This window comes from Hypanus sabinus, chromosome 6 (assembly GCF_030144855.1).
Source record: "Hypanus sabinus isolate sHypSab1 chromosome 6, sHypSab1.hap1, whole genome shotgun sequence".
Lineage (NCBI taxonomy): Eukaryota > Metazoa > Chordata > Chondrichthyes > Myliobatiformes > Dasyatidae > Hypanus > Hypanus sabinus.
This window is the reverse complement of record NC_082711.1, coordinates 166,243,763-166,268,238: the sequence shown is the minus strand read 5'-3', so window position 1 is coordinate 166,268,238 and position 24,476 is coordinate 166,243,763. Positions and strand designations below refer to the sequence as shown.

Sequence of the window (24,476 nt, the reverse complement as noted above, 5' to 3'; positions counted from 1 at the left end):
AATCCTCACAACTGGTAAATAGTATCTCCCTCTCAGTCAACTACAGACCAATTCCCAGACTCCTGGTCAGCAAGTTCTCTGTATAGCTTCCAACATCTAGCCCCACCTCTCACAGTGTTTCCCTCAGGGCACAGCAAGGTGGGAAAGCGCGGGAGGTCTCCCGGCCAGCTCAAAGCCCTGAGCTGATTCCTTGCCTTGCTCTAGGCCTAGGCCTGGTCTCACCCACGTGGGAGCAGAGGCCGCCCAAAGGGAGCAGTCTGTCTCTTCATTTCTTCTAGAAGCCCATGAAACACAAAGTTAACCCATCTAAATATTCACTGTAAGTAATCTGTGCCAGGATGTTACATTCCTGGTGTTAAGGAAATTGCACTGAGGTGACTCAGTGAAGGCCATAACATCCATTGGCCAACTCAGTCAACTCAGTCCAATCCAGACTTCTCCTCCATTTACTCTACATCCTTCAAGACCAATAATTAGCAAAAACCAAAATGAGAAACAGAAACTGCTGGCAACATTAAGAGAACAGGAAGCATTTGCAAAGAGAGAAGTACAGCTAACATTTGAGCACAGAAACCTTTTACTGGGCATGGGAAAGACAAAAAGCATGCAAGTTTGCAGAATAAGAGATGGGAGATAGATAGGTTAAACAAGGGGACTTGCTCTGATAGGATGAGAGAGATGACTTAATGTGGCAGTTAGTATCAGAGACACAAAACACTGCAGATGCTGGAATCTCAGAGCAACACACAAAAAGCTGGAGGAACTCAGACAGCATCTATAGAGGAGAATGGACAGTTGATATTCTGAGATAAGATCTTTGCAAATTGCACTCTCAGATACTGAGGTATTCTGTTCAAACTCATGGCTTCAATCTAAAGCTTTGACTGTCCATTTCTCTCCATTAATTCTACCTGATCTGCTGAGGTCCACCAATACTTAGTTTGTTTTGTGCAGTCTGAATTAGCTTACATTTCTTTTTATTATTTTCAATTAGCAAAAACTATTGCTCATAGTCCATAAATCGCAAATTGATACAGGATCCACAGACTCAGCGCAAAAAAAAATCACTTTTGCAGAGTGTCATGACATCTCTAGTCCACCCCCACTGATTATACAAGGACAAGACTCACATTAGAACAATACTCGTAAAAGAAGTTGGCCCTCAAGGCAGAGGTTTGACACTAATGAGTGAAGGTTTTAACATGATAGCTCCCTGTGTATGAATGCACTTAATGGGCAATGAGCCTTCACTGTTACATAGGGGCAAAAGAGAAATAATGCTTTGGTATGTAGATAGCTCACTGCTCCCAAAGCTTATCAGTCCAGTGACCGGTCATGTTTTATTTCTTGTTAATGTCGTGCATCTTGTCTGTGCTTCAGCGGAGATAATCACACTGCAGTTCACTCTCTTCCTGCAATTCAGTCCTTTCCTTTGAGGACAAAGTCCTTTATATTCTGACTGTGGTTTTCATCTACACGTTAAAACGTCCAGGAAGACCGAAGGAAATGCCAGAGAGCCCAACTGGTGAAATCGGGCTCCTCTGAACCGGAGTCCTTGGGTCGCAAGATTCCTGAGCGTGATAAAAAACATCACTTTGGCAGGAACCACGTCCCAGCCACCTCCAGCACAAAGAATGCGCTGTGCCCAGTGGGAAGGCCTGCCCTGGGGCTGGCTCTCGGCAATGGGGAAGGGGCAGCAGTGGTCACCTCCTGAAATTCGAGATTCAGGTTTGAATGTTGGTAGAGCCAGAATGGTAGCAAATCAAGTAGACTTAGTTTTTTTAAAGAAATTATTAAACAATTGAACATATAGAGCATTCCAACTGGCTGCATCACAGTCTGGTATGGAGAGAATCAGAAGAAACTGCAGAGAGTTGCAAACTCAGTCACCTCCATCATAGGCACCAGCCTCCCCAGCTTTGTGAAAATCTTCCAGAAAGGCAGCAACATTAAAGACTCCATCACCCAAAATGTGCCTGTTTCTCATTTCTACGAGGGAGGTACAGTAGCCTGAAGACACACACTCCACATTTAGGAATAATAATAAACCTGATTCTGATATGGATCTCTATTGCTGACTGAGAGTGGGAAGGGGGCAGGGAGGGAAAAGGGGACGGGAGAGGGGAGGCAGTGGGAAGCACCAGAGAGACATTCTGTAATGATCAATAAACCAATTGTTTGGAATCAAATGACCTTGTGTGGTGTCTCAGGACTGGGTGTGTCTTCACCCATGCCACACCCCTGCTCCTGGCACTCCTACTCTGCCACCTGTGCCACACCTCTCCCATGGCACTCCACCCTCACCATTCCCAACTTCCTTTCATCCCGACAAATGTTCAAACTCGCTCCCCACTTTAGGTTGAATAATACAATGTTGTGAAAAAGTTCGGGGCTCTCTAGCTATCTGTATGTGCCTAAGACTTTTGCACAGTACATATTCTTCATTGTAGTTTACAGTATTTTTTATGTACTGCTGCTGCACAACACATACCATGACCCGTCAGTGATAATGAGCCCAATTCTGATTCTCAAGCCAAATAATATTTTAAAGAAAACAGACACACTTCAGAGTACATGAAGTACAACTACCCTGGCCATCAAAGTACCAACTTACACTGATCCCATTTGCCAGTGCTTTGTCCGCAGGCCTCTATCCGGAGGAAAACTCGTTAAGTGCCACAAGAGCCTCTGCCCCGACCACCCTCTCAGGTAGTGTTCCAGATTCCAGCAACCTACTGGGTGACAATGCGCTTCCTCAGATCCCTTAAGCTCCAACCTCTCCGCCCAGGTCAGTCATCTTCAATCACGTGACCCCGACAGGCCCCCGCAGTGCTCCCCAGGAGCATCACTGGGCACCACAGGCGGTTGCAGAGAGGGCCGCTCTGTCTGGAGGCACTGAACCGCGAGAAACTGCAGAGAGTTGTACACACAGAATCCAACCTCTCTCTCTGGACTCTGTCTATACGTCTCGCTGCCTCAGTAAAGCAGCTAACATAATCAAAGACCCCACCCACCCGGGATATTCTCCCTTCTCCCATCGGGCTGAAGATACAAAACCTTGAAAGCACGTAACGCCAGGCTCAAAGACAGCTCCTATCCCCACCATTATCGGACTCTTGAATGGACTTCTTGTACGATAAGATGGACTCAACATCCAATTCGTTATCATCATATTGCTTACCTGTACTGAAATCTTTCAGTAGATTTTACATTTTATTCTGCATTGTTACTGTTTTACCTTATTCCAGCTCAATGCACTGTGTAGTGATTTGATCTGTATAAATACTGCAGGACGAGTTTTTCTATGAATCTCAGTTTATATGACAACATTAAACCAACACCAACCAAGAATCTGACATCAGTCAACTTTCTTCCACTTTTTTAAATATATAAAAATCCTTCTCTTCAGTTCCTGGGTAATTGTTACCTCCCCCAGTCCAAACTCTACAAATGGGAAATACTCTTGTGAATGACTTGGATGTAGGAGGCAAGATTGACAAGCTCATAATGACACCATGATTGGCAAAGTTTTTATAGCTTGGAGGCATTCTGAGGAGAGAGACAGACAGGGGGAGAGACAGAAAGAGAGGGGGTAGAGGGGGTAGAGGAGGGAGAGGGAGAGGGGGGAGAGGGAGAGAGACACACATACAGGGAGAGGGGGAGAGGCAGAAAGGGAGAGAGAGAGAGAGAGACACACACACACATACACACAGGGAGATGTTGCAGTTGTACAAGACACTAGTGAGACCATACTTGGAGTATTGTGTATCGTTCTGGTCACCATTATAGGAAATACATCATTAAACTGGAAGGGGCACAAAGAGAATTTACACGGTTGAGGGCCCAAGTTACAGAAGTATTTGGGCTGCCTAGGACTTCTTATTCCTTGGGAGTGTAGCAGATTGAGGGGTAACCTTACAGTTGTATAAAATCAGGGGAATATAAATAAGGCGAATGCACAATATCTTTTTCCCAGGGAAGAGGAACAGAACTAGAGGGTACAGGTTTCAGCTGTGAGGAAAAAGATTTTTAAATGGACCCGAGAAACATCTTCAGCATGCCAAAGGTGGTGTGTGTATGGAACACACTGCCAGAGAAAGTGGTTGAGTCATGCAGAATAAAAGCATTTGAGCAAGACATTTGAATAAGTTCTTAGATAGGAGGGCTTTGGAGAGCGCTGCATCCTGATGTTTTTGTGATCTAAAGTTTCTTTGGAAGTCGAGAATGAGGCATAAGATTTGTTACAAGAGCAGAAAACGAACAAGAAAGAGGAGATGAAGTAAAGAAAAAGGAGAAATCAGTCATGGTTGTCCTATAATCAGACTAGAGATAAAATTCCAAAGATAGCAATTAATCTATAAAATACTCGGATTCCAGTGGTGTGAAATGTGCTACTAAAAACCAACAAGTTTCTAGAAAGATACTTAAGCATATAATTACTGAAAAATTCACTGAAATTATATGTTTATAAGACCATAAGACACAGGAGAAGAACTAGGCCATTCAGCCCATTGAGTATGCTCCGCCATTCCATCATGGCTGATCCCGGATCCCACTCAACTCCATAACCTGCCTTCTCACCATATCCTTTGATGCCCTGACCGATAAGGAAACAATCAACTTCTGCCTTAAATATACCCATGGACTTGGCCTCCACTGCAGTCTGTGGCAGATCATTCCACAGATTCACTACTCTCTGGCTGAAAAAAAACCTCCTTACCTCTGTTCTAAAAGGTTGCCCCTTAATCTTGAGGCTGTGCCCTCTAGTTCTGGATACCCCCACCATAGGAAACACCCTCTCCACATCCACCATATCTAGTCCTTGGTGATTATATAACACTAGAAGCAAGCAAGCCAATGTTAAATTACAAGAAAACTAACAATTCTCCACCCCAATCCAACAAGAGAGGAGAGGCGTCATCGTGGGCAACAAACAAATAGAGCTGAGAAGAGGCTGTTTCCGTGCTCTATGTTTTGATAATGGGCTGAAAAATGGCAGATGGAGCTTAATCCAGATAAATGTGAGATAATGTGTTTTGGGAACACTAATGAGACTAGGACGTACATCCCTGAATAGCAGGGCTGTAGGGAGCACCGAAGAACAGAAGAACCTTGAAGACTTTTGAAGGTAGCGGGGCAGGTAAGTGTCATGGTTAGGAAGGTATATGGAATACTGGCCATCACTAGTCAAACACAGAGGTCAGGCAGTTATGCTCGGACCTCACCAAGACCTGTGTGATAAGCGTGTCTCTTTGACAACATACCCAAACTAAAAGCTGTGGATGAATCACGAATCAGGAGACTGGTAGTCTGCTAAGGACTAGATCAGTGATGCAGAACTACGCAAGAAGTCCAGGTACGACCCACAGAGGCTATTTTAAGGGTGAGAAAACAATTCTGATTGAAGCTGGAGACAAGAATCAGATGCACGTCAGCTCTGGGAGGGTCTGCAGGCCTCTACAAAGCACAATATCTAATTGAATAGATTAAGCTCCATCTGCCATTTTTCAGCCCATTATCAAAACACAAATGTCACAAATGGCAGCGATGCTTCACTCCCAGATGAGCTCAACATCTTTAATGCACACTTTGAAAGGGAGAGTCAAATACATCGATGGAAACCCTGCAGCATCTGGTGACCCTGTGATCACTGTCTCAGAGGCCAACGTCAAAATACCTTTCAAGAGGGTGAACCCTCGTAAGGCGTCAGGTCCTGACGGTGTACCTGGTAGGGCTTAAAAATCTGTGAGAACCAACTGATGGGAGTGTTCAAGAGCTCTTCAATCTCTCACTGCTGCAGTTGGAGGTTCTTACCTGCTTCAAAAAGGGTGGCAATCATACCAGCGCCCAAGAAGAGCCGGGTGAGCTGACTCAACGACTGTTACCCAGTGGCACTCACATCTACTGTGATGATGACCTTTGAGAGATTGGTCATGCCTAAGGAACAGGACACACTGCAATTCACAGTAGTCAATAGGTCTACAGCTGATGTGATCTCACTGGCTCTCCACTCAGCCTTGCTTGGATCACCTGGACAATAGTAATACCTACACTTTAAATCTTCAAAGCTGATGCCATCGCTGAGAAACGACCGGGGTGACTGAAGGAAAGAGTTCAAAATGCAGATCTTTGTGAAGACCCTGACTGGAAAGGCCATAACCCTAGAGGTGGAGCCAAGTGACACCATAGAGAATGTCAAGGCCAAAATTCAGGACAAGGAAGGTATACCTCCAGACCAACAACGCCTGATCTTTGCTGGGAAGCAGCTGGAAGATGGGCGAACCCTTTCTGACTACAACATTCAGAAAGAATCAACTCTGCATCTGGTGTTGAGACTGCGTGGTGGGCTTTAAATTGGACTGGGCCTTAATCAGTTTCAATTGCATTGTAATTTTTAATGCATTCTCTCTGGTTTTTTGTAATGATCAAACAGGTCTTGAGTATATAAAGCATGTAGATAATAAAAAAAATTTTTAAATTAAAAAAAACCAAACAAATAAATAAATAAATAAATCTTCAAAGCTACCAATATTGAGGCTTTAAGATGCCACAGCTCAGCCAACATTCTCATGACTGCTCTCAAAACCCAAATTCCCTTGCCAATGCTCACGGCTCTGGCACAACCAAGGGATCTCAAATCTGTTGCAATTTGCAGTTTCTAGTCTAGCTCGTCTTGCGGGAAAACAGAGGCAAGGATATCACTGGTGCTTGGATAGTGCTTGGCTTTAAGAAACCACTATCAATACATAATTGCAAATGCTGACCGACTTCCTGGTGCAATTTCAAACTTCCTGATTTAAATGCCATTCTAATCTTAGTTTCTCAACAGCAACTCGTGATGACGATGTCAACAAGGCAAAGTCAAGTCTGGCGCTCTGCAGAGCATTTACCCATGAGGCAGAGATTCAAAGTACCGTACAGAAACAGGCCCTTCAACCCATCTAGTACATGCCAAACCATTTCAACTACCCAGAGTTACATTATCTTAAAACATAGCCAGTGCAGGACTTACCTTAAAGAAGTCTATGTGTCAATAGACAAGCATGGAGTTTGCAAGGCAGGAACAAAGTGGATTTAACAGCGGAAAAAAATGTGAGAGAATTAATGAGGGAGAGAATAAGTAAAAAGAGTCATACCTACACTGTGAGTGATTGCAGTAAGCTGGTTAACAATAATCCCTCAGTCATCATTTGAGATATTACCTGGTCGTTAACCTACTGCTGATAGTGGGAGCATGCTATTTGCAAGTAAGTGTCAGTAGACTTTTACCATTGCAATTCATCCAACAACTGTGTTAGTGGGTTATTCACAAATCTGCAGATGCCGGAAATCCGAGCAACACACACAAAATGCAGGAGGAACTCAGCAGGCCAGGCAGCGTCTGTGGAAACCAGTACGGTCGCTGTTTTGGGCCATCAGGGCTCGAAGGGAGCTTTATTCTCACCACTTTCTCTCTCGACCTATAGTTAAGGAAATACTATCCATGTAGCTACAAGGAAAGGACAGAAAAATTTGCGCTGAGGGTCGGACACTGAGGGGAACTTGAAGAAAATATAAGATTATGGGAGGCCACAGATGCGGAAGGTAGTCTTCTCACCAGGATCAGCATCGTCATTATGTGCTGGGTTGTGTGCCATAGGTGATCATGATCTTTCAACGACCATGATTGTTCTTGGCAAATTTTTCCACTGAAGTGGTTTGCCATTGCCTTCTTCTGGGCAGTGTCTTTACAAGACGGCTGACCCCAGCCATCATCAATACTCTTCAGCATGGATATGTCAAATGCTCTAAGGTACAGGTTTCTGGTGGCGGTGGTGGGTAGAGATTGGGAGGTGCCTGGATGGCACTGCCAAGGGAAACGGGAAAGCAGATGTCAATGTTTTGGAGGCAGATGTACAAACAGGGAAGGGAAGTGGGATGGGATTAGTTTAGATTGGAATCACAGTCAGCATAGTCATTATGGGCCAAATGGCCTGCTCCTATGCTATACTACCCTATATTTACACCGGTTGTTCTCACCACAGGCGCCATGGTAGTGAAGTGGTTAGCGTGATGCTATTACAGCTCAGGGTGGAGTTTGGAGTTCAATTCTGACTCCAGTTAGGAGCCTGTACGTTCTTCCACGTGAACACGTGGATTTTCTCCGGGTGCTCCTGTTTTCTCCCATAGAGCAAAGACATACCAGTTAGCAAGCTAATTGGTCATTGTAAATTGTCCTGTAACTACGCTGGGGTTAAATAGGTGGGTTGTTGGTGGTGCAACTCATTGGGCCAAAAGAGTCTGTTCCACACACTATAATTTCAAACTAAAATATCCCTTCATAGTCTCGTAGGGTTATATACTTGAATAACCCTTTAAGCTCTCCAATTCCTTCAAGTATATCGTAGCTAAGATATAGTCCCGCGAGTTAATGTACCACTCCAAAAAAATCTGACCGTGATCTATACAACTGAGGTACAAGAACTGACACAATCACTCAAGAGTCTTGAAGTTAAAGTTTGTGGGTTCAAGCCTCGCTCCAGAGACCAAAACAGCAATGAGTAGGGTGGCAGTCAGGAAGGCTGCTGGCAGTGGAGCTGCACCGACTGCTGAGGCTACTTATTTATCACAGGCACATCAAAACATTCAGGTGAATCCTGTTACCTGCGTCAACAAATTCAGGGTGCCACTGGCGAGAACAGTCTGCGTCAGAATCTGAATCGGGGGTGTCAAACGGAGGCCAGGTCTACACCCTCGGCTTCAAAGCCACCAGCTGCTCTTGACTACAGGGCTAGTTTGATGGATGATTATTTGTGGAGTCTTGCAGTGAACAAACTGAATATTTTATAAATACCTCTGTTGGCTGTGGGGCACTTTGGGTGTAAAAGGGGGCCCTGTGTCGACACCTTCCGCACATGCTCCAGATACCTCCCTTTCTTTACTGCAGCAGCCTGATACACCAGATTCCGAGAACCAGGATTCTAATTACAACACCGACCGCGAAGGGAGCCGGCTATATTAAGAGCACCGGCTTCAGAAAGGGAAACTGGCCTCTCGGGATTACTTCGCATTTCGCTGGGCTCACTAATCCAGGTCCCCCCCCCCCCCGGTGCCAGCAGCTATGTTAGCCCACAACGGGAGCCCCCCCAGCTGCCTCCTCTCCGCCCTGCCCTCAGAGGAGAGCAGATGCCTTGTGCCGATTGCAAAGCTCACTCGTCAGCAGAAACACAAGCCAGTTTCCAAGACTTCAAAACTAAGTTCAAAGACTCTGCCCGTTTTCACTAATTCAACACCAAAGTCGAAGTAAACTTATCAGCAGAGTACCCTGCACCACCTTGAGATTCATTTTGTTGCAGGCATTCACAGTAGAACAAAGAAATTTTTTTTTTAAAAATAAAGCATGGTGGATGCAGGAAACATGGGTGGTGGTACAGCCAGATACATTAAGGATTTTTAAGAGACTCTTAAGATAGGAATCTGCGTGATAGAAAAATGAAAGGCTGTATAGGAGGAAAGACTTAGATTGATCTTACGATAAGGTTATAATGTCAACACAACATTGTGGGACAAAGGGCATACATTGAGCTGTTAATGTTCTATGCTTTTGTTCTACGTATCTAATCGAACATTGGAACAGGTCTTCAGGACCAAGATGACTAATCCTTGTGTGCCGATCCAGGTTAATTTGGGTCATGTGGCAGTAACACTGGAAGCTTGTTCCAATGTTAGAAGGGGAACACCCCCCCCCCCCACCCCAGCATCCCTGCTCTTGATTCCCAGCATTCCCTAGCTAAGAACAGGATTGTACTCAGCTAAAGGGACTGCCCTGTAAGCCAGCAGCTTTCCGATGCCTAGCCTTGAAAACCTGAATCGGAACAGGAACTTTAAGGACAGCAGGACGGTCACTGCCGACATTACGGCAGTCCAGCACTCTGCTTGTGCAACACAAATTTCTCTCCCTGTCTGGTGCTATATTTGGCAGGAAAAAATAAAGAACAAGCAGGCAATCTTTGTTCACAGCTGTACAGGCCATAAATTCTGGAATTGCTTTTTTAAAGCCCCCTGCCTCTTGATGCTGCCCTAAAACTCATTCAGAACAACTCCTTTGATCCGGCATTTGGTCACCTTCCCTGACGTGGCTCGGTGTCAAATTCTGTTTGATCTCTCTGCTCTGAAGAGCCTTGCAGTGGGTTACGGGGCTACTGGGACCATAGTGCTGTTGATCATTTCTCCCGAAGCACATCACTCTCTCATCCCTGGAGATATCTTCGCCCAGATTAATCCATAACATCAACGGCTTCAGTGAGGTGCTTTTTACAAAAGTCTAACAACTGTGTTCGGGATCTTAATGGCTTGAGATGTTTGTTAAGCAGTGACATCTGTGGGATTATGCACGGGGATTAAAGAAACTGTGTGATAAAGAGATTCCTGTTTCCTTTCCACAGCTGCTCCTGGTCCTCTACCATTGTCCACAGCTTCCTGTACCCCATGCCAATTTTACTTAGCACCCGACTTCACGGGGAAGTTCGTCACTGAAGCCACAGGACCCTCAGTCCTGAGGTCCGGGCTCACTCTCCAGAGAATGCTCAACAGTCCTGGGTTCAGACCTTAAATAGACAGTGGAAGCCTGAAGCGGTAAAATGCCGGGAACACCGGGGTTAAGCAACATCCGTGGAAAATGAAAGTTAATGCTGCATTCCAAACTGGCAGAGGCTGTGCGGGTTCTTCTGGGCGGCTCGGAAGTGCAGTGGTTAGCACAACGCTCTACAGTACAGATGACCCGCTGCTGCCTGGAAGGAGTTTGCACGTTCTCCCTGTGTTTTCACAATGTGTGTTTCCTTCCTCAGTAGCGGTTGGTCATTGTAAAATTGTCTTGTGGTTAGGTTCGGATTAAATCAGGTGGTTGTTGGGCAGTGCGGTTCGAAGGGTCACAAGGGCCATCTCCGTGCTGTACTTCAATTAGTAAATAATAAGACAATTCATTCCTCCTTCACAGGGGCTGCCTGACCTGCTGAACATATCCAGCACCGTGTTTGTTTAAAGGTACTCTCACTAGCTCAGAAATTCGAGTACGACCTCAGGAAAGACACCAAATAAATTCAGCACTTCACTCTGTGTTCAGTCCAAATGCAAAGTGCAAAACAGACCTTGGTATTCCGATTGAAGATCTACCCATCAGCGAGGTAAAAGAACTGAAACTACCTCTTTCCAGCACTGGCCCCACACAGCCCAAAACTGGACAAACTGGTGACAGCACTTGGCGTAACACCAGCGATACGGGTTCAATTTCGCTGTTGTCTGAGACTACGTTCTCCCCGTGACCTGGCACTCCGGGTTGCTCCCACATTCCAAAGGCATACAGATCTATAGGTTAATTGGTCACGTTGGTGTCGTTGGTTCAGTGGGCCAGAATGGCCTGTCACCGTGCGGTAACTCTAAATAACAACCATTAACAGATTGATTAAAAACTTGCTTGTGTTAAGTTTTGTCCGGGGGGGCTGGTTGCCAACACCTTGGTGATGCACATTGGCTGGGAAAGGAGGAGCTATTGAAATAAGACACCATCTAGCAGCAGATATGCTCCAAGCAATTTTTGTTGCTACTCAAGTACGCTTGCTGTAATGAACCGCTCCAAGCCTGCGCACTGCAAACTGCTCATTCATGAAGTGTTCAGCTCTGCAGACAGGATCCACCCCCCTCCCCAGATCCATTCGCTTTTCCTCCCGCACAGGGGCAGGGTCCTAAAGCATTTAAATCAGAATCAAGTTTAATATTACTGGCGTATGCCATAAAATTTATTGTTATGTGGCAGCAGTACATTGCAATACATAATGATAAAAACTGGAAAATACAGTAAATATACATATATGTTAAATATATATATATAAATAAGTGTGTGTGTGTGTGTGTGAGATGCAAAGAGAGATAAAAAGTAGTAAGGTAGAGTTCATGGGTTCAAAGTCCATTCAGAAATCAGATGTCAAAGGGGAAGAGGCTGTCCGTGAATCACTGAGTGTGTGCCCTCAGGCTCCTGCACCTCCTCGCTGATGGGAAGAGGGCACGTCCTAGCTGATGGGGGTCCTTATTGATGGATGCCACCTTTTTGAGGCGTCGCTCCTGGAAGATGCCCTGAATGCTTTGGAATGTCCAAGGTTAATTGCAGGTTCCTTCTTCAACATTACATTGTTGAGGCTCCTCAGTAACTCTGGTCGTGGTGGCAATGAGAAAAGGGCATGTCCTGGGCGGTGGGGCATTTCACCTCAACTCCTGCTATCACCAACAGCCGGTTAAGCAGGTACTACACATGCCTAGTAACAGTGCACAGACATGCACATAAAACCAACTGAACCAGAATAAGCAAGTTGAGCTGACAACTGATACTTCACTGTGCAGGGACTGGAAGGATTGAGGACAGAAGTGTAACTGCTGCTGCGTGAAGCTAAGCCAGAGTTTTACATTAAAAGTCAGGTGCACCATTAGGTACATAAATGGGCCTCGAGTTCCTTGTGATCTGGAAGTCTGATGCTTTCTGTCCTATATCCGGCTGGAAGAGCTTTTGATCTCTGGATTGCAAACAAAACTGCTTACCTGGTGCAGCAGTTACCACAATATTTTATCTGAGACATAATATTATATGACATCATTAACACAGGGCTACACACCACTGAAACTAGGGACACACACTCAATGATTTAGGAACTGCTCCTTCCCCTCCGCCAGCAGATTTCTGAGCAGTTCATGAACACTACCATTACTGTTTTTGCACTATTCGTTTTAGTAATTGATATTAAATTTATGTATTCTGCCACAAAACTTTCTCAAACAAGTCAGCAATAATAAACCAGACTCTGATCTGAGCCATGCCCTCCAAGGAGCTCCCCCTGAGCTGGGGTCACATTTGCGATGGGCAGTCATGGTCAGCAACCACGAAGTTAGCCTTAAAACACAAGTTAGCATGGACACTGCAATCGGTGCACATCTATCTGTTTTGTCAGGCTGAAAAATCAAAGGTAGTCATACACTGCTAGGCTCCAAAGAACAGGCCTGCAGTGACACGGCTAATGAAGCCACTGACTCACAAGGTTACGTACCTGGAGGTTCAATGCCGACTCTGGGTGCCATCTGCGTGGATTGTAAACTTTCTCCTTGATCCACTGGGGTTAGCCCTATCTGCACAGCTTGCTCCCACACCCCACAGACATGCCGCTCGGTAGGTTAACTGGCCACTGATGTGTATTGAGTGGTGGGATCTGGGAAGGTGCGGTGGGAATTCGGAAAGGGGAGTCAGTACAGGATCAATGTGGTAGAAGCTGACACGGATACAGTGAAGCAAAGGGATTTTCTACAGCTCTCCATGTGGAATGAGCACCTATCGATGAAAACAGACCTTGTCAAACAAACAAAAAGATGAAATTTATTTCTCCTGAAAACAAAGCAGAAGTGTTCTTATACTTATTCAGGCTCTTGTACCTCCTCCCTGATGGTAGCAATGAGAAGAGAGCATGTGCTGTGAGATGGGGGTCCTTAATGATAGACAATGCCTTTTTGAGGTATCGCTCCTTGAGGATGTCCTGGATACTATGAGGCTAGTGCCCACGATGGAGCTGACTACATTTAAAACTCTGCAGACTACTTCAATCCTGTGCAGTAGTCCTCCCCCATACACATGGTGATGCAGCCAGTTAGAATGTCCTGTACAGTACATCTGTAGATATGTAACCCCATTACCTAAAACCTCGGCTTATCAAGCCAAGTCGCCTTTATTGTCGTTTCAACCATAACTGCTGGTACCGTACACAGTAAAAACGAGACAACATTCCTCCAGGACTCTGGTGCTACATGAAACAACACAAAACGACACTAGACTATGTGAAACAACGCAAAACTACATTAGACTTCAGACCTACATGGGACTACGTAAAGTGCACAAAACAGTACAATAATTAATAAACAAGACAATAGGCACAATAAAGGGCAAATTACAATATAATAATAAATCATGTAAATATAAACAATGTTTTAGCTGGAATTGAGAAAGAAATGAGCAAAAACTGCAAAGGGAGTGGAGTGGTGTTCAGTTGAGTGTGAGTTTTTGTGTTTGAGTGTGAGTGAGTGTGTAAGTTGGTGTCAGACTAGACTCTTGAGTATTGAGGAGTCTGATGGCTTGGGGGAAGAAACTGTTACACAGTCTGGTCGTGAGAGCCCGAATGCTTCGGTACCTTTTCCCAGATGGCAGGAGGGAGAAGAGCTTGTATGAGGGGTGCATGGGGTCCTTCACAATACAGTTTGCTTTGCAGGTGCAGCGTGTGGTGTAAATGTCTGTAATGGCCGGAAGAGAGACCCCGATGATCCCTTCAGCTGACCTCACCATGACAGTAGAGACTAAAAACAAAACAATCTTTATGACTATTTCACACTCCACATTTAAACTCTCACTGTTGTGAGATTTTGGACTTAACTTTGAAAGCATTCTTAAGCGTTATAAGCAGCGTAGTTTGATGCACTTGGTAAGATGAGATAAGTTACCAGTTATAAAGCAGGTTCCAAGCTGTTTTCTTTCCCCACGAATGGCAACTGAGTGAACAGTAACAGCCAAAAGCAAAGATTAAGCTACATAACCAGCTCGCAAACAGGGCCAAGCAACGAGCTTCAAAAACCCGCCCCACTTTGCCAATCCAATGGTCTCGTCTGCTTTGATCCCATCTCTAACATACCTTCCCCTTCATGGAAACAAGCACCTCTGCTCCACCCGCCAAAAGCAGAACTTCCTGGTGGCCAGCCATTTTAATTCCTATCCCCCTTTCCCCTTTCTCCGACACGTTGACCCAGAGCCTCCTCTTTTGCTATGATGAGGCCACTCTCAGGGTGGAGGGGGAACACCTCATCTTCTGTTAAGGTAGCCTCCAACCTGAAGGCATGAACACGGATATCACCTTTCAGTAAGATTTTTTTCCATCCCCTCTGCCCTCTTCGTCTATTCTTCACTCTAGCCACTTATCTCTCTCCTCGCCAGCCTATCACCTCCCCCTCCTCCTTCCTTATCTCCTATGGTTCACTCACCTCTCCTATCACAGTGCTTCTTCTCCTCCCCTCCTGGATCCACCTATTACCTTCTGGCTATCCTCCCTTCCCCCCCACCTTTTTATTCTGGTGCCTTCCACCTGCCCTCTCACTCCTGGTCTCGGCCCAAAATGTCAACTGTTTATTCATTTCCATGGATGCTGCCCGACCTGCTGAGTTCCTCCAGCATCTTGTGTGCGTTGTTCCTATTGCCAAGCCTCTTTGAGTATGCCTCAGGTGCAAAGTTAAATTATGAGTCACTCTACGTATAGGTGCTACAATTTATTTCATTCATGAAATGCTTTAAAATACTGCAGAAAGGATTAAACACTTAGATAAATATCTTCCCTTTTCGAGAGGCTGCAATTGCTTTTCCTCCCACTCAGTGACCATTTCATTAGTTACACCTGCTCTTGAATGCAAATACCTAATCAGCCAATGTCAGTGCATAAAAGCCTGCGGGCACGGTCAAGAGGTTCAAACCAAACACCAGAACGGGGAAGAAATGTGATCTAAATGACTCTGACTGCGAAATGATTGTTGATGCCAGACGGGGTGGTGTGAATATCTCAGAATCTACTGATCTCCTGGGTTTTTTACCATCAGCAGTCTCCAGAGTTCACAGAGAATGGTGCGAGAAACAAAAAAAAACACCCAGTGATTGGCAGTTCCGTGGGCGAAACGCCTCGTTAATGACGGAGGTCGGAGGAGAACGGCCAGACTGGTTCAAGCTGGCAAGAAAGCAACTGTAGACCAAATAACCACACGTTACAACAGTGGTGTGCAGAAGAGTATCCCTGAATGCACAGCACATTAAACCTTGAAGTGGATGGACTTCAGCAGCAGAATAGTTCCACTTCTTTAGATAATAAAGTGGCCTCTAAGTGTAATCACGAGGAAATCTGCAGATGCTGGAAATTCAAGCAACTGACACAAAATGCTGGTGGAACGCAGCAGGCCAGGCAGCGTCTATAGGGAGAACCATCAGGACTCCTGACGAAGGGTCTCAGCCCGAAACATCAACAGCGCTTCTCCCTATAGATGCTGCCTGGCCTGCTGTGTTCCACCAGCATTTTGTGTGTGCTGCTCCAAGTTTAATGTTGGCTTTAGTTAAAACTGTAGTTGATGGATGGGGTAATACATCAGCTTGTGCTCCACCTCAAGTCCTACTCTCAACCAGAGCCAGTAACACTTGTAGAAAATATACAAACAGAAAAAGCCACATTCTGCCCCCTTATGTTTGCTCTACACCAGTGGTTCCCAACCTTTTTTTGGCCATGCCCCACCTAATCACCTCTAAAATCCTGATGCCCCCTGTGGTGATATATAATTCTTACTATTCAAAAAGTGAACTCCTATTCACCTAGAGGAAGCATAAAAGACCATTAACTTGGTTTAAACAAGCTTCCAAAGAACACGGCATTCATGAAAGAGAAAAATAAAAGAACCAAAGGACTGTTAAAGTTCTGAGGAAGAAATTACTAAGAAATTGTAAAAAAAAGAACATTAAGTGATATTAAAATAATAATAATAAATAAATAAAACAATGCCGATTCGTTTCTACAGCATACAAAGACAGATACACCGTTTAAAAGAGATGATGCAATGTACACACCTTCACACCACCAAGAACCGAAAGCTACCGCAAAAAGCAGCATTGGCGTGACCTCGTACGAGTTTCTTACGCGTTTGGACTTGTTCATTCGTTCCTTCCTACATCAGTCAATTCATTAATTTAATTATGAAAGCCATTTGATGGTTGTAATGATGGTGATACACTATATATACAGTACATACGCAATTACACATGTACATACACAAGTATTTTTATGTATGCATACTGTATATACACATATGTATTAACTCGCACACACACTCATACTCACACAGACTTACTAGAAAAAATTCACTGTTAATAACTCATTCTCGAATTGCCCCCCTTAATCAGATTACCCCCTGTGGGGTGTACGCCCCACATTGGGAACCACTGTTCTACACTCTTGCTGATGTCAAAATGGTTGTTGTGATGTGTCTAGGGGAGGAGGTCTGGCCCCTGCACACGTAGCACGCAGGCCCACCAGTGTGTGAACACACCCTGGTGCTCGTGAACCAGATCCCCACTTCAGGAGAGACGAAGGCTACAGGAGAAAACCCAGACAGCAAATCTGGAGTGGAGCCCCTAAGGTGGCTGGATGTCATTGGACCTCCTTCCAGCAGTTCCTGCAGCCAAGCTGGTGCCAAGCGTATTGTTTCATAAGCTTTCCTTTGGACTACACTGGTGAGACTACAAGGGGGATCTTGATGACTGGACCTCTCAGGATCTCCATACCTTCTGCCCAGGCTTGAATGATAATTGTCAACACCCATTGTCCTTCAAGACAGATGGATGCCAACCAACCAACACTCTTGCTACACACAATGACACTTCATCACATTGGAAGTCTCTTAACTTTCCTTCCTAGACACCAACTTTAACCAAGAATGACACCTTCTTGGGGCCATCAACCAATCTGACTTTCCCTGTTCCAGCAATAAACAAGCTTCAAACGTTTCACTGCATTTCCAATACGAACATGTCGACACAGGGCCCCCTTTTACACCCAAAGTGCCCCACAGCCAACAGTGGTATTTATACGAACAGAATCATTCTCAGCTCAGCAGCCACCAGTATGTTGACCACCCGAGATGATGCATTGGCTTCAGCAAACAATTGGGGGTGTGTGGGTGCTTATTGTCCTCTCTTATCTATGCCTCTTATCATCTTATACATTTTTATCAAATCACCTCTCATTCACTCCAGAGAAAAGCCCTTGATCACTCAGGGTTTCCTCATAAACCATGCCCTCTAATCCTGGTAAAGCTCCTCTGCACCCTCTCTAAAGCTTCCACAACCTTCCTATAATGAGGTGACCAGAACTGAGCACAATACCCCAAGTGTGGTCTATCCAGAGCTTTATAGAGCTGTAACATTACCACGCAGCTATTGAACTCAATTGCTCAACTAATGAAGGCCAACACATGATATGCCTTCTTAACCATCTTATCAACTTCCACAGCAACTTTAAAGGTTCTGTTGACATGAACCCCATGATCCCACTGTTCCTCCACACCGCTAAGAATCCTGCTATTAACCCTGTATCCTGCTGTGGCGGCTCATTTCCTAGCGTATGCGAACCGACTCACAATTAGATAGCCTACGGGGGTTTGCGAGCACAGAGCTTTGGAGCCTCTTCGCCATGGGGGGCCGGTTGACAGAGGCTTAAAAGTGAGGCTGAAGTTTTCGAATAAAGTTTTTCCTTCGACTGCAGTTACCGACTCCGTGTCGTAATTCTAGCGCTGCTTGTAGCACACCGCTACAATTGGTGACCCCGACGGTCCAAACGATTTTTGGACCAGAAATGACCGACGCCGCCTCTGTTCATGCGGTTTCGTTGAAACTGCCGGGTTTCTGGACACAGCGCCCGGACCTATGGTTCCAGCAAGCCGAAGCCCAATTCCACGTTCGCCGGATCACCTCAGAAGACACCCGCTACTACTACGTGGTGGGCTCCCTCGACCAGGACACAGCTGCCCAGGTCGCGGAGTTCGTACAGTCGCCCCCGGCAGACGGCAAGTACACGGAATTCAAAGCTCTGCTCCTCAGGACTTTCGGACTCTCTCGGCGCGAGCGGGCTGCCCGTTTACTGCACCTGGACGGCTTGGGCGACAGACCTCCATCGGCTTTAATGAATGAGATGTTGTCTCTGGCCGAGGGACACACAGGCCTCATGTTTGAGCAGGCATTCCTGGAGCAGCTGCCCGAGGACATACGCCTGCTGCTGTCCGATGCGGATTTCAGTGACCCCCGGAAGGTGGCAGCCCGGGCGGACTTGCTGTGGAACGCCAAAAAGGTGAGCGGGGCGTCCATCGCACAGATCTCCCAGCCACGCTCCCGGCAGCAAACCAGTCCAGGCCCGGCCGCAGAGCCTGCCAACCCCCGGCCCAATGACCACTGGTGCTTCTACCACCAGCGGTGGGGCGCAGAAGCCCGCCGTTGCCGCCCGCCCTGCAAGTTCCCGGGAAACGCCAGGGCCAGCCGCCGCTGATGGCTACGGCGGCTGGCCATCGGGATAGCCTCCTGTATGTGTGGGATAGAAGGTCGGGACGCTGGTTTTTGGTCGATACTGGGGCTGAGATCAGCGTTTTACCTCCGACAAGTTACGACACCCGCAGCAGGGCACCGGGTCCCCCCCTGAGGGCCGTGAATGGCAGCACAGTAAGGACCTATGGCACCCGTCAGGTGCAGCTACTGTTCGGCCCCAGCCAGTTCACGTGGGACTTCACACTGGCCGCCGTAGCCCAACTGCTTCTGGGTGCGGATTTTTTGCGAGCTCACAGCCTGCTGGTTGACCTGCCCAGGAAGAGACTGGTACACGCCGAGACCTTTCAGACGTTCTCCCTGGGCGCGGCCCAGTTGCCAGCCCCTCACCTCGGCTCCATCACGCTGTCCGACAACGACTTCACCAGGGTCCTGGCGGAGTTCCCATCGGTTCTGGCACCGCAGTTCACAGCAGCCATGCCCAGGCACGGCGTACAGCACCACATCCCGACACAGGGACCACCCCTCCATGCCCGTGCTCGGCGGCTTCCCCCGGACAAGCTCCGACTGGCGAAGGAGGAGTTCCAGAGAATGGAGGAATTGGGGATCATCCGGCGGTCCGACAGCCCCTGGGCTTCCCCCCTGCACATGGTGCCCAAAGCGACGGGGGGCTGGAGACCGTGCGGCGACTACCGCAGGCTGAACGAGGCTACCACACCGGACCGCTACCCTGTGCCGCACATTCAGGACTTTGCGGCAAACCTGCACGGCGCCCGGATCTTCTCCAAGGTCGACCTTGTCCGAGGGTACCATCAAATCCCGATGCATCCTGACGACGTCCCCAAGACGGCTCTCATCACCCCGTTTGGCCTCTTCGAGTTCCTCCGCATGCCGTTCGGCCTGAAGAATGCCGCACAGACGTTCCAGCGGTTAATGGACGCGGTGGGACGGGACCTGGACTTCGCGTTCATCTATTTGGATGACATCCTCATAGCCAGCGGCAGTCGTCAGGAGCATCTGTCCCACCTCCGTCAACTCTGCGCCCGACTGAGTGAGTACGGTCTTACAATCAACCCTGCCAAATGCCAGTTCGGACTTGATACCATTGACTTCCTGGGCCACAGGATTACTAAAGACGGGGCAACCCCTCTGCCCGCTAAGGTGGATGCGGTCCGCCACTTCCCCCGACCCACCACGATCAAAGGCCTTCAGGAATTCGTAGGTATGGTCAATTTCTACCGCCGCTTCCTCCCTTCAGCTGCCCGGATCATGCGCCCCCTGTTCGCCCTGATGTCGGGTCCGAGCAAGGACATTACCTGGGACGAGGAGTCCGCCGCCGCTTTCGTTCAAACGAAGGAAGCTTTGGCTGACGCCGCAATGCTAGTACATCCCAGAATGGACACCCCTACCGCCCTCACAGTGGACGCATCAAACACGGCAGTCGGTGGGGTGCTGGAGCAGCTCATCGCAGGTCGCTGGCAACCCCTGGCGTTTTTCAGCAAACACCTGCGGCCACCCGAGCTCAAGTACAGTGCTTTTGACCGGGAACTGTTGGCGCTCTACCTGGCAATCCGGCATTTCAGGTACTTCCTAGAAGGTCGGCCCTTCACCGCGTTCACGGACCACAAACCGCTTACCTTTGCGTTTACGAAAGCATCCGACCCCTGGTCATCCCGCCAGCAACGCCACCTGTCCTACATCTCTGAATACACAACGGATGTCCGGCACGTCTCGGGTAAGGACAATGTCGTGGCGGATGCGCTCTCTCGCCCTACCGTTCATGCCCTTTCCCAAGGGGTAGACTTTGAGGCACTGGCAGAGGCACAGCAGGTAGATGAGGAGATTCCGAGTTACAGGACTGCAGTCTCTGGTTTGCAGCTCCAGGACCTCCCCGTGGGCCCAGGTGAGAGGACCCTACTCTGTGACGTCGCCACCAGCCAGCCCCGTCCGGTCGTCCCCGCAGCCTGGCGGCGACGTGTTTTCGACTCCATTCATAACTTGGCGCATCCCTCCATCCGGACAACTGTCCGGATGGTTTCCAGCAGGTTCGTTTGGCACGGACTCCGCAAACAGGTCAGTGAATGGGCCAGGACGTGCATGCACTGCCAGACGGCCAAGGTTCAGCGGCACACCAAAGCCCCACCGCAGCAGTTCCATCCCGCCCACCGGCGTTTCGACCACATTCATGTGGATATCGTGGGCCCCCTGCCAGTGTCGCGCGGAGCGCGTTACCTCCTGACTATCGTGGACCGGTTCACAAGATGGCCAGAGGCGGTCCCGCTCACCGACACCACCTCCGAATCTTGCGCCCGAGCCCTGATCGCCACCTGGATATCCCGCTTTGGTGTACCAGCCCACATTACCTCCGACAGAGGCGCCCAGTTCACCTCCAGCCTGTGGTCAGCTATGGCCAGCCTTTTGGGGACTCAGCTGCACCACACCACTGCCTACCACCCACAGTCGAACGGGCTAGTGGAGCGTTTCCACCGTCACCTGAAGTCGGCCCTCATGGCCCGCCTGCGAGGAGCCAACTGGGCGGACGAGCTTCCCTGGGTCCTTCTCGGCATCCGCACAGCGCCCAAGGACGACCTGCACGCCTCGTCGGCCGAGTTGGTATACGGCGCGCCCCTGGCCGTCCCCGGGGAGTTCCTACCAGCCCCGAGGGGGCAAGAGGAAGAACCCGCTGCAGTCCTGGGCAGACTTCGCGAGAAGCTCGGTAACCTGGCCCCCATACCCACTTCACAGCATGGGCGGCACCCGACCTGCGTACCCAAAGACCTACGGAACTGTAAGTTTGTGTTTGTACGAAGGGGCGGGCATCGGCCACCGCTGCAGCGGCCATACGAGGGGCCGTTTACGGTGCTCCGGAACAACGGGTCCACGTTCGTGCTGGACGTTGGGGGGAAGGAGGAGGTTTTCACGGTGGACCGCCTCAAGCCGGCCCATGTGGACCTGGCGCAACCGGCCGAGTTTCCGGCGCCTCGGCGCAGAGGCCGACCTCCCAAGCAGGTTCTGGCCCAGGCTGTGGACATTGGGGGGTGTATCGCCGGTTCTGGGGGGGGGTTATGTGGCGGCTCATTTCCTAGCGTATGCGAACCGACTCACAATTAGATAGCCTACGGGGGTTTGCGAGCACAGAGCTTTGGAGCCTCTTCGCCATGGGGGGCCGGTTGACAGAGGCTTAAAAGTGAGGCTGAAGTTTTCGAATAAAGTTTTTCCTTCGACTGCAGTTACCGACTCCGTGTCGTAATTCTAGCGCTGCTTGTAGCACACCGCTACACTGCCTTCAAATTCCACCTTCCAAAGAGAATTACTTCACACTTTTCCATACTGAACTCTATCTGCCACTTCTCTACCGTCCTCTGTGTTGATGTCCTACTGTAACCCACAGCAATCTTCTATACTTTACCCACAGCACCTCTAACCGTTGCGGCATCTGCAATTCAATGCTTTCTAGAGCAGGGAGCTGGAAGCCAATTAAAGCAGCTGAGTTTAACTAACAGAACTCAAATGAGCCAATGTTTGATGTCATTACAATCAGAGACTGCCATATCACTTGTCTTCCACCCAAACTCAGGTTTTAAAGATATGGATTTCAGGTCTGTGATGGAAGTCTCCTTCAAGTCAAGTCACTTTTTAATGCCATTTCGACCATACTGCTGGTACAGTACACAGTAAAAATGAGACAACGTTTTTCAGAACCATGGTGCTAAATGAAACAGTACAAAAACTACACTGAACTACGTGAAAACAACACAGAAAAAAATCTACACTAAACTACAGACCTACCCAGGACTGCACAAAGTGCACAAAATAGTGCAGGCATTACAATAAATAATAAATAAGACAATAGGCACAGTAGAGGGCAGTAAGTTGGTGTCAGTCCAGACTCTGGGCATTGAGGAGTCTGATAGCTTGGGGGAAGAAACTGTTACATAGTCTGGTTGTGAGAGCCCGAATGCTCCGGTGCCTTTTCCCAGACGGCAGGAGGGAGAAGAGTTTGTATGAGGAGTGCGAGGGGTCCTTCATAATGCTGTTTACCTTGCGGATGCAGCGTGTAGTGTAAACGTCCGTGATGGCAGGAAGAGAGACCCCAATGATCTTCTCAGTGGACCTCACTATCGGCTGCAGGGTCTTGCAATCCGAGAGGGTGCAATTTCCAAACCAGGCAGTGATACAGCTGCTCAGGATGCTCTCAATACAACCCCTGCAGAATGTGATGAGGATGGGGGACTGGGAGATGGACTTTTCTCAGCCTTCGCAGAAAGTAGAGACGCTGCTGGGCTTTCTTTGCTATGGAGCTGGTGTTGAGGGACCAGGTGAGATTCTCTGCCAGGTGAACACCAAGAAATTTGGTGCTCTTAACGATCTCTACCGAGGAGCCATCACTGTTCAGCGGGGAGTGGTTGCTCTGTGCCCTCCTTAAGTCAACAACCATCTCTTTTGTTTTGTTCACATTCAGAGACAGGTTGTAACCAAACAAGGTAAAAACAAAACGGTGACTTAATGAGTTAAATTGCCTTGAGCAACAGCAAAACTAATCCTCCCCCTCACATACTTTATTTATTTACAATCCTTTCACACCTGCCCAAGCAGAGCACTGAGCAACCAATGAAGCCGCTTCCTTTAGTTGGTGAGCCTGGCGTGCAGCCCAGAATCAAGTGGAATCTATACTGCAGCTGACTACCATCCCTTTCTTCAGGAGCAGCCACTTCACAGCGTTCCAGAGACTTTCCGGGGTGAAACCCATTTAAAAAAAGCCACCTCATTACATGACCAAGCATCTCACCCTGAGCATAACCCCCTTTCCAAATCGCCCTCCATGGAAAACAGCCCAGGTCCATTCATACTGGCGTACGGTAGCGCAGGGGGTCAGCGTTGGTGAAATAGTATTCAGTGCCCACAGTATGTATACAAAGACACGAGCACAAACGCTGCTAAATTAAATAAATAAAAGCAAATAATTTAAGATAGTCAGTAACAAACAGACCTAATTCCTTCAAGGACAGAATCCCATTACCCTTTCCCAGCCTGCTCTACGTGACTCCACACCCATTACCCATCATTCCATTGTAATCCGGTGAGCCACTCTGGAGTAGATTAGGGGCTGACATCCCATGAAGGAATAGGGAGTTAAAATCCAGAGCTTTGGCATGGGGGTCAACTTGTGGAGAAGTTTATTTGAGGGATGCAAATACCACAGAGGTTTAATAGAGTAATTCAGCAGAAACCAATCATGAGGAGGAAATATCTCTGAGGATCTATGCAGCTACAAAGGAGGCATAACAGTACCTATATTTCATTAGGAGTTTGAGGAAACTGATCTCACTAAAGACACTTGCAAATTTCTATAGATGTA

At 47.8% G+C, this 24,476-nt stretch overlaps 2 protein-coding genes across 8 annotated transcripts in view; one reads left to right on the top strand and one right to left on the bottom strand.

Moving 5' to 3' along the window:
• The window catches only part of cuedc1b (CUE domain containing 1b), a 133,725-nt gene that overhangs the window by 63,182 nt on the left and 46,067 nt on the right, over nucleotides 1-24,476 (bottom strand). The gene's annotated exons all lie outside the window — the stretch shown is intronic.
• Nucleotides 6,088-6,404, top strand: LOC132395115 (ubiquitin). Its single transcript, XM_059971421.1, has one exon. It carries the CDS (start codon nucleotides 6,120-6,122, stop codon nucleotides 6,351-6,353), a length of 234 nt encoding a protein of 77 aa, XP_059827404.1. The 5' UTR covers nucleotides 6,088-6,119; the 3' UTR covers nucleotides 6,354-6,404.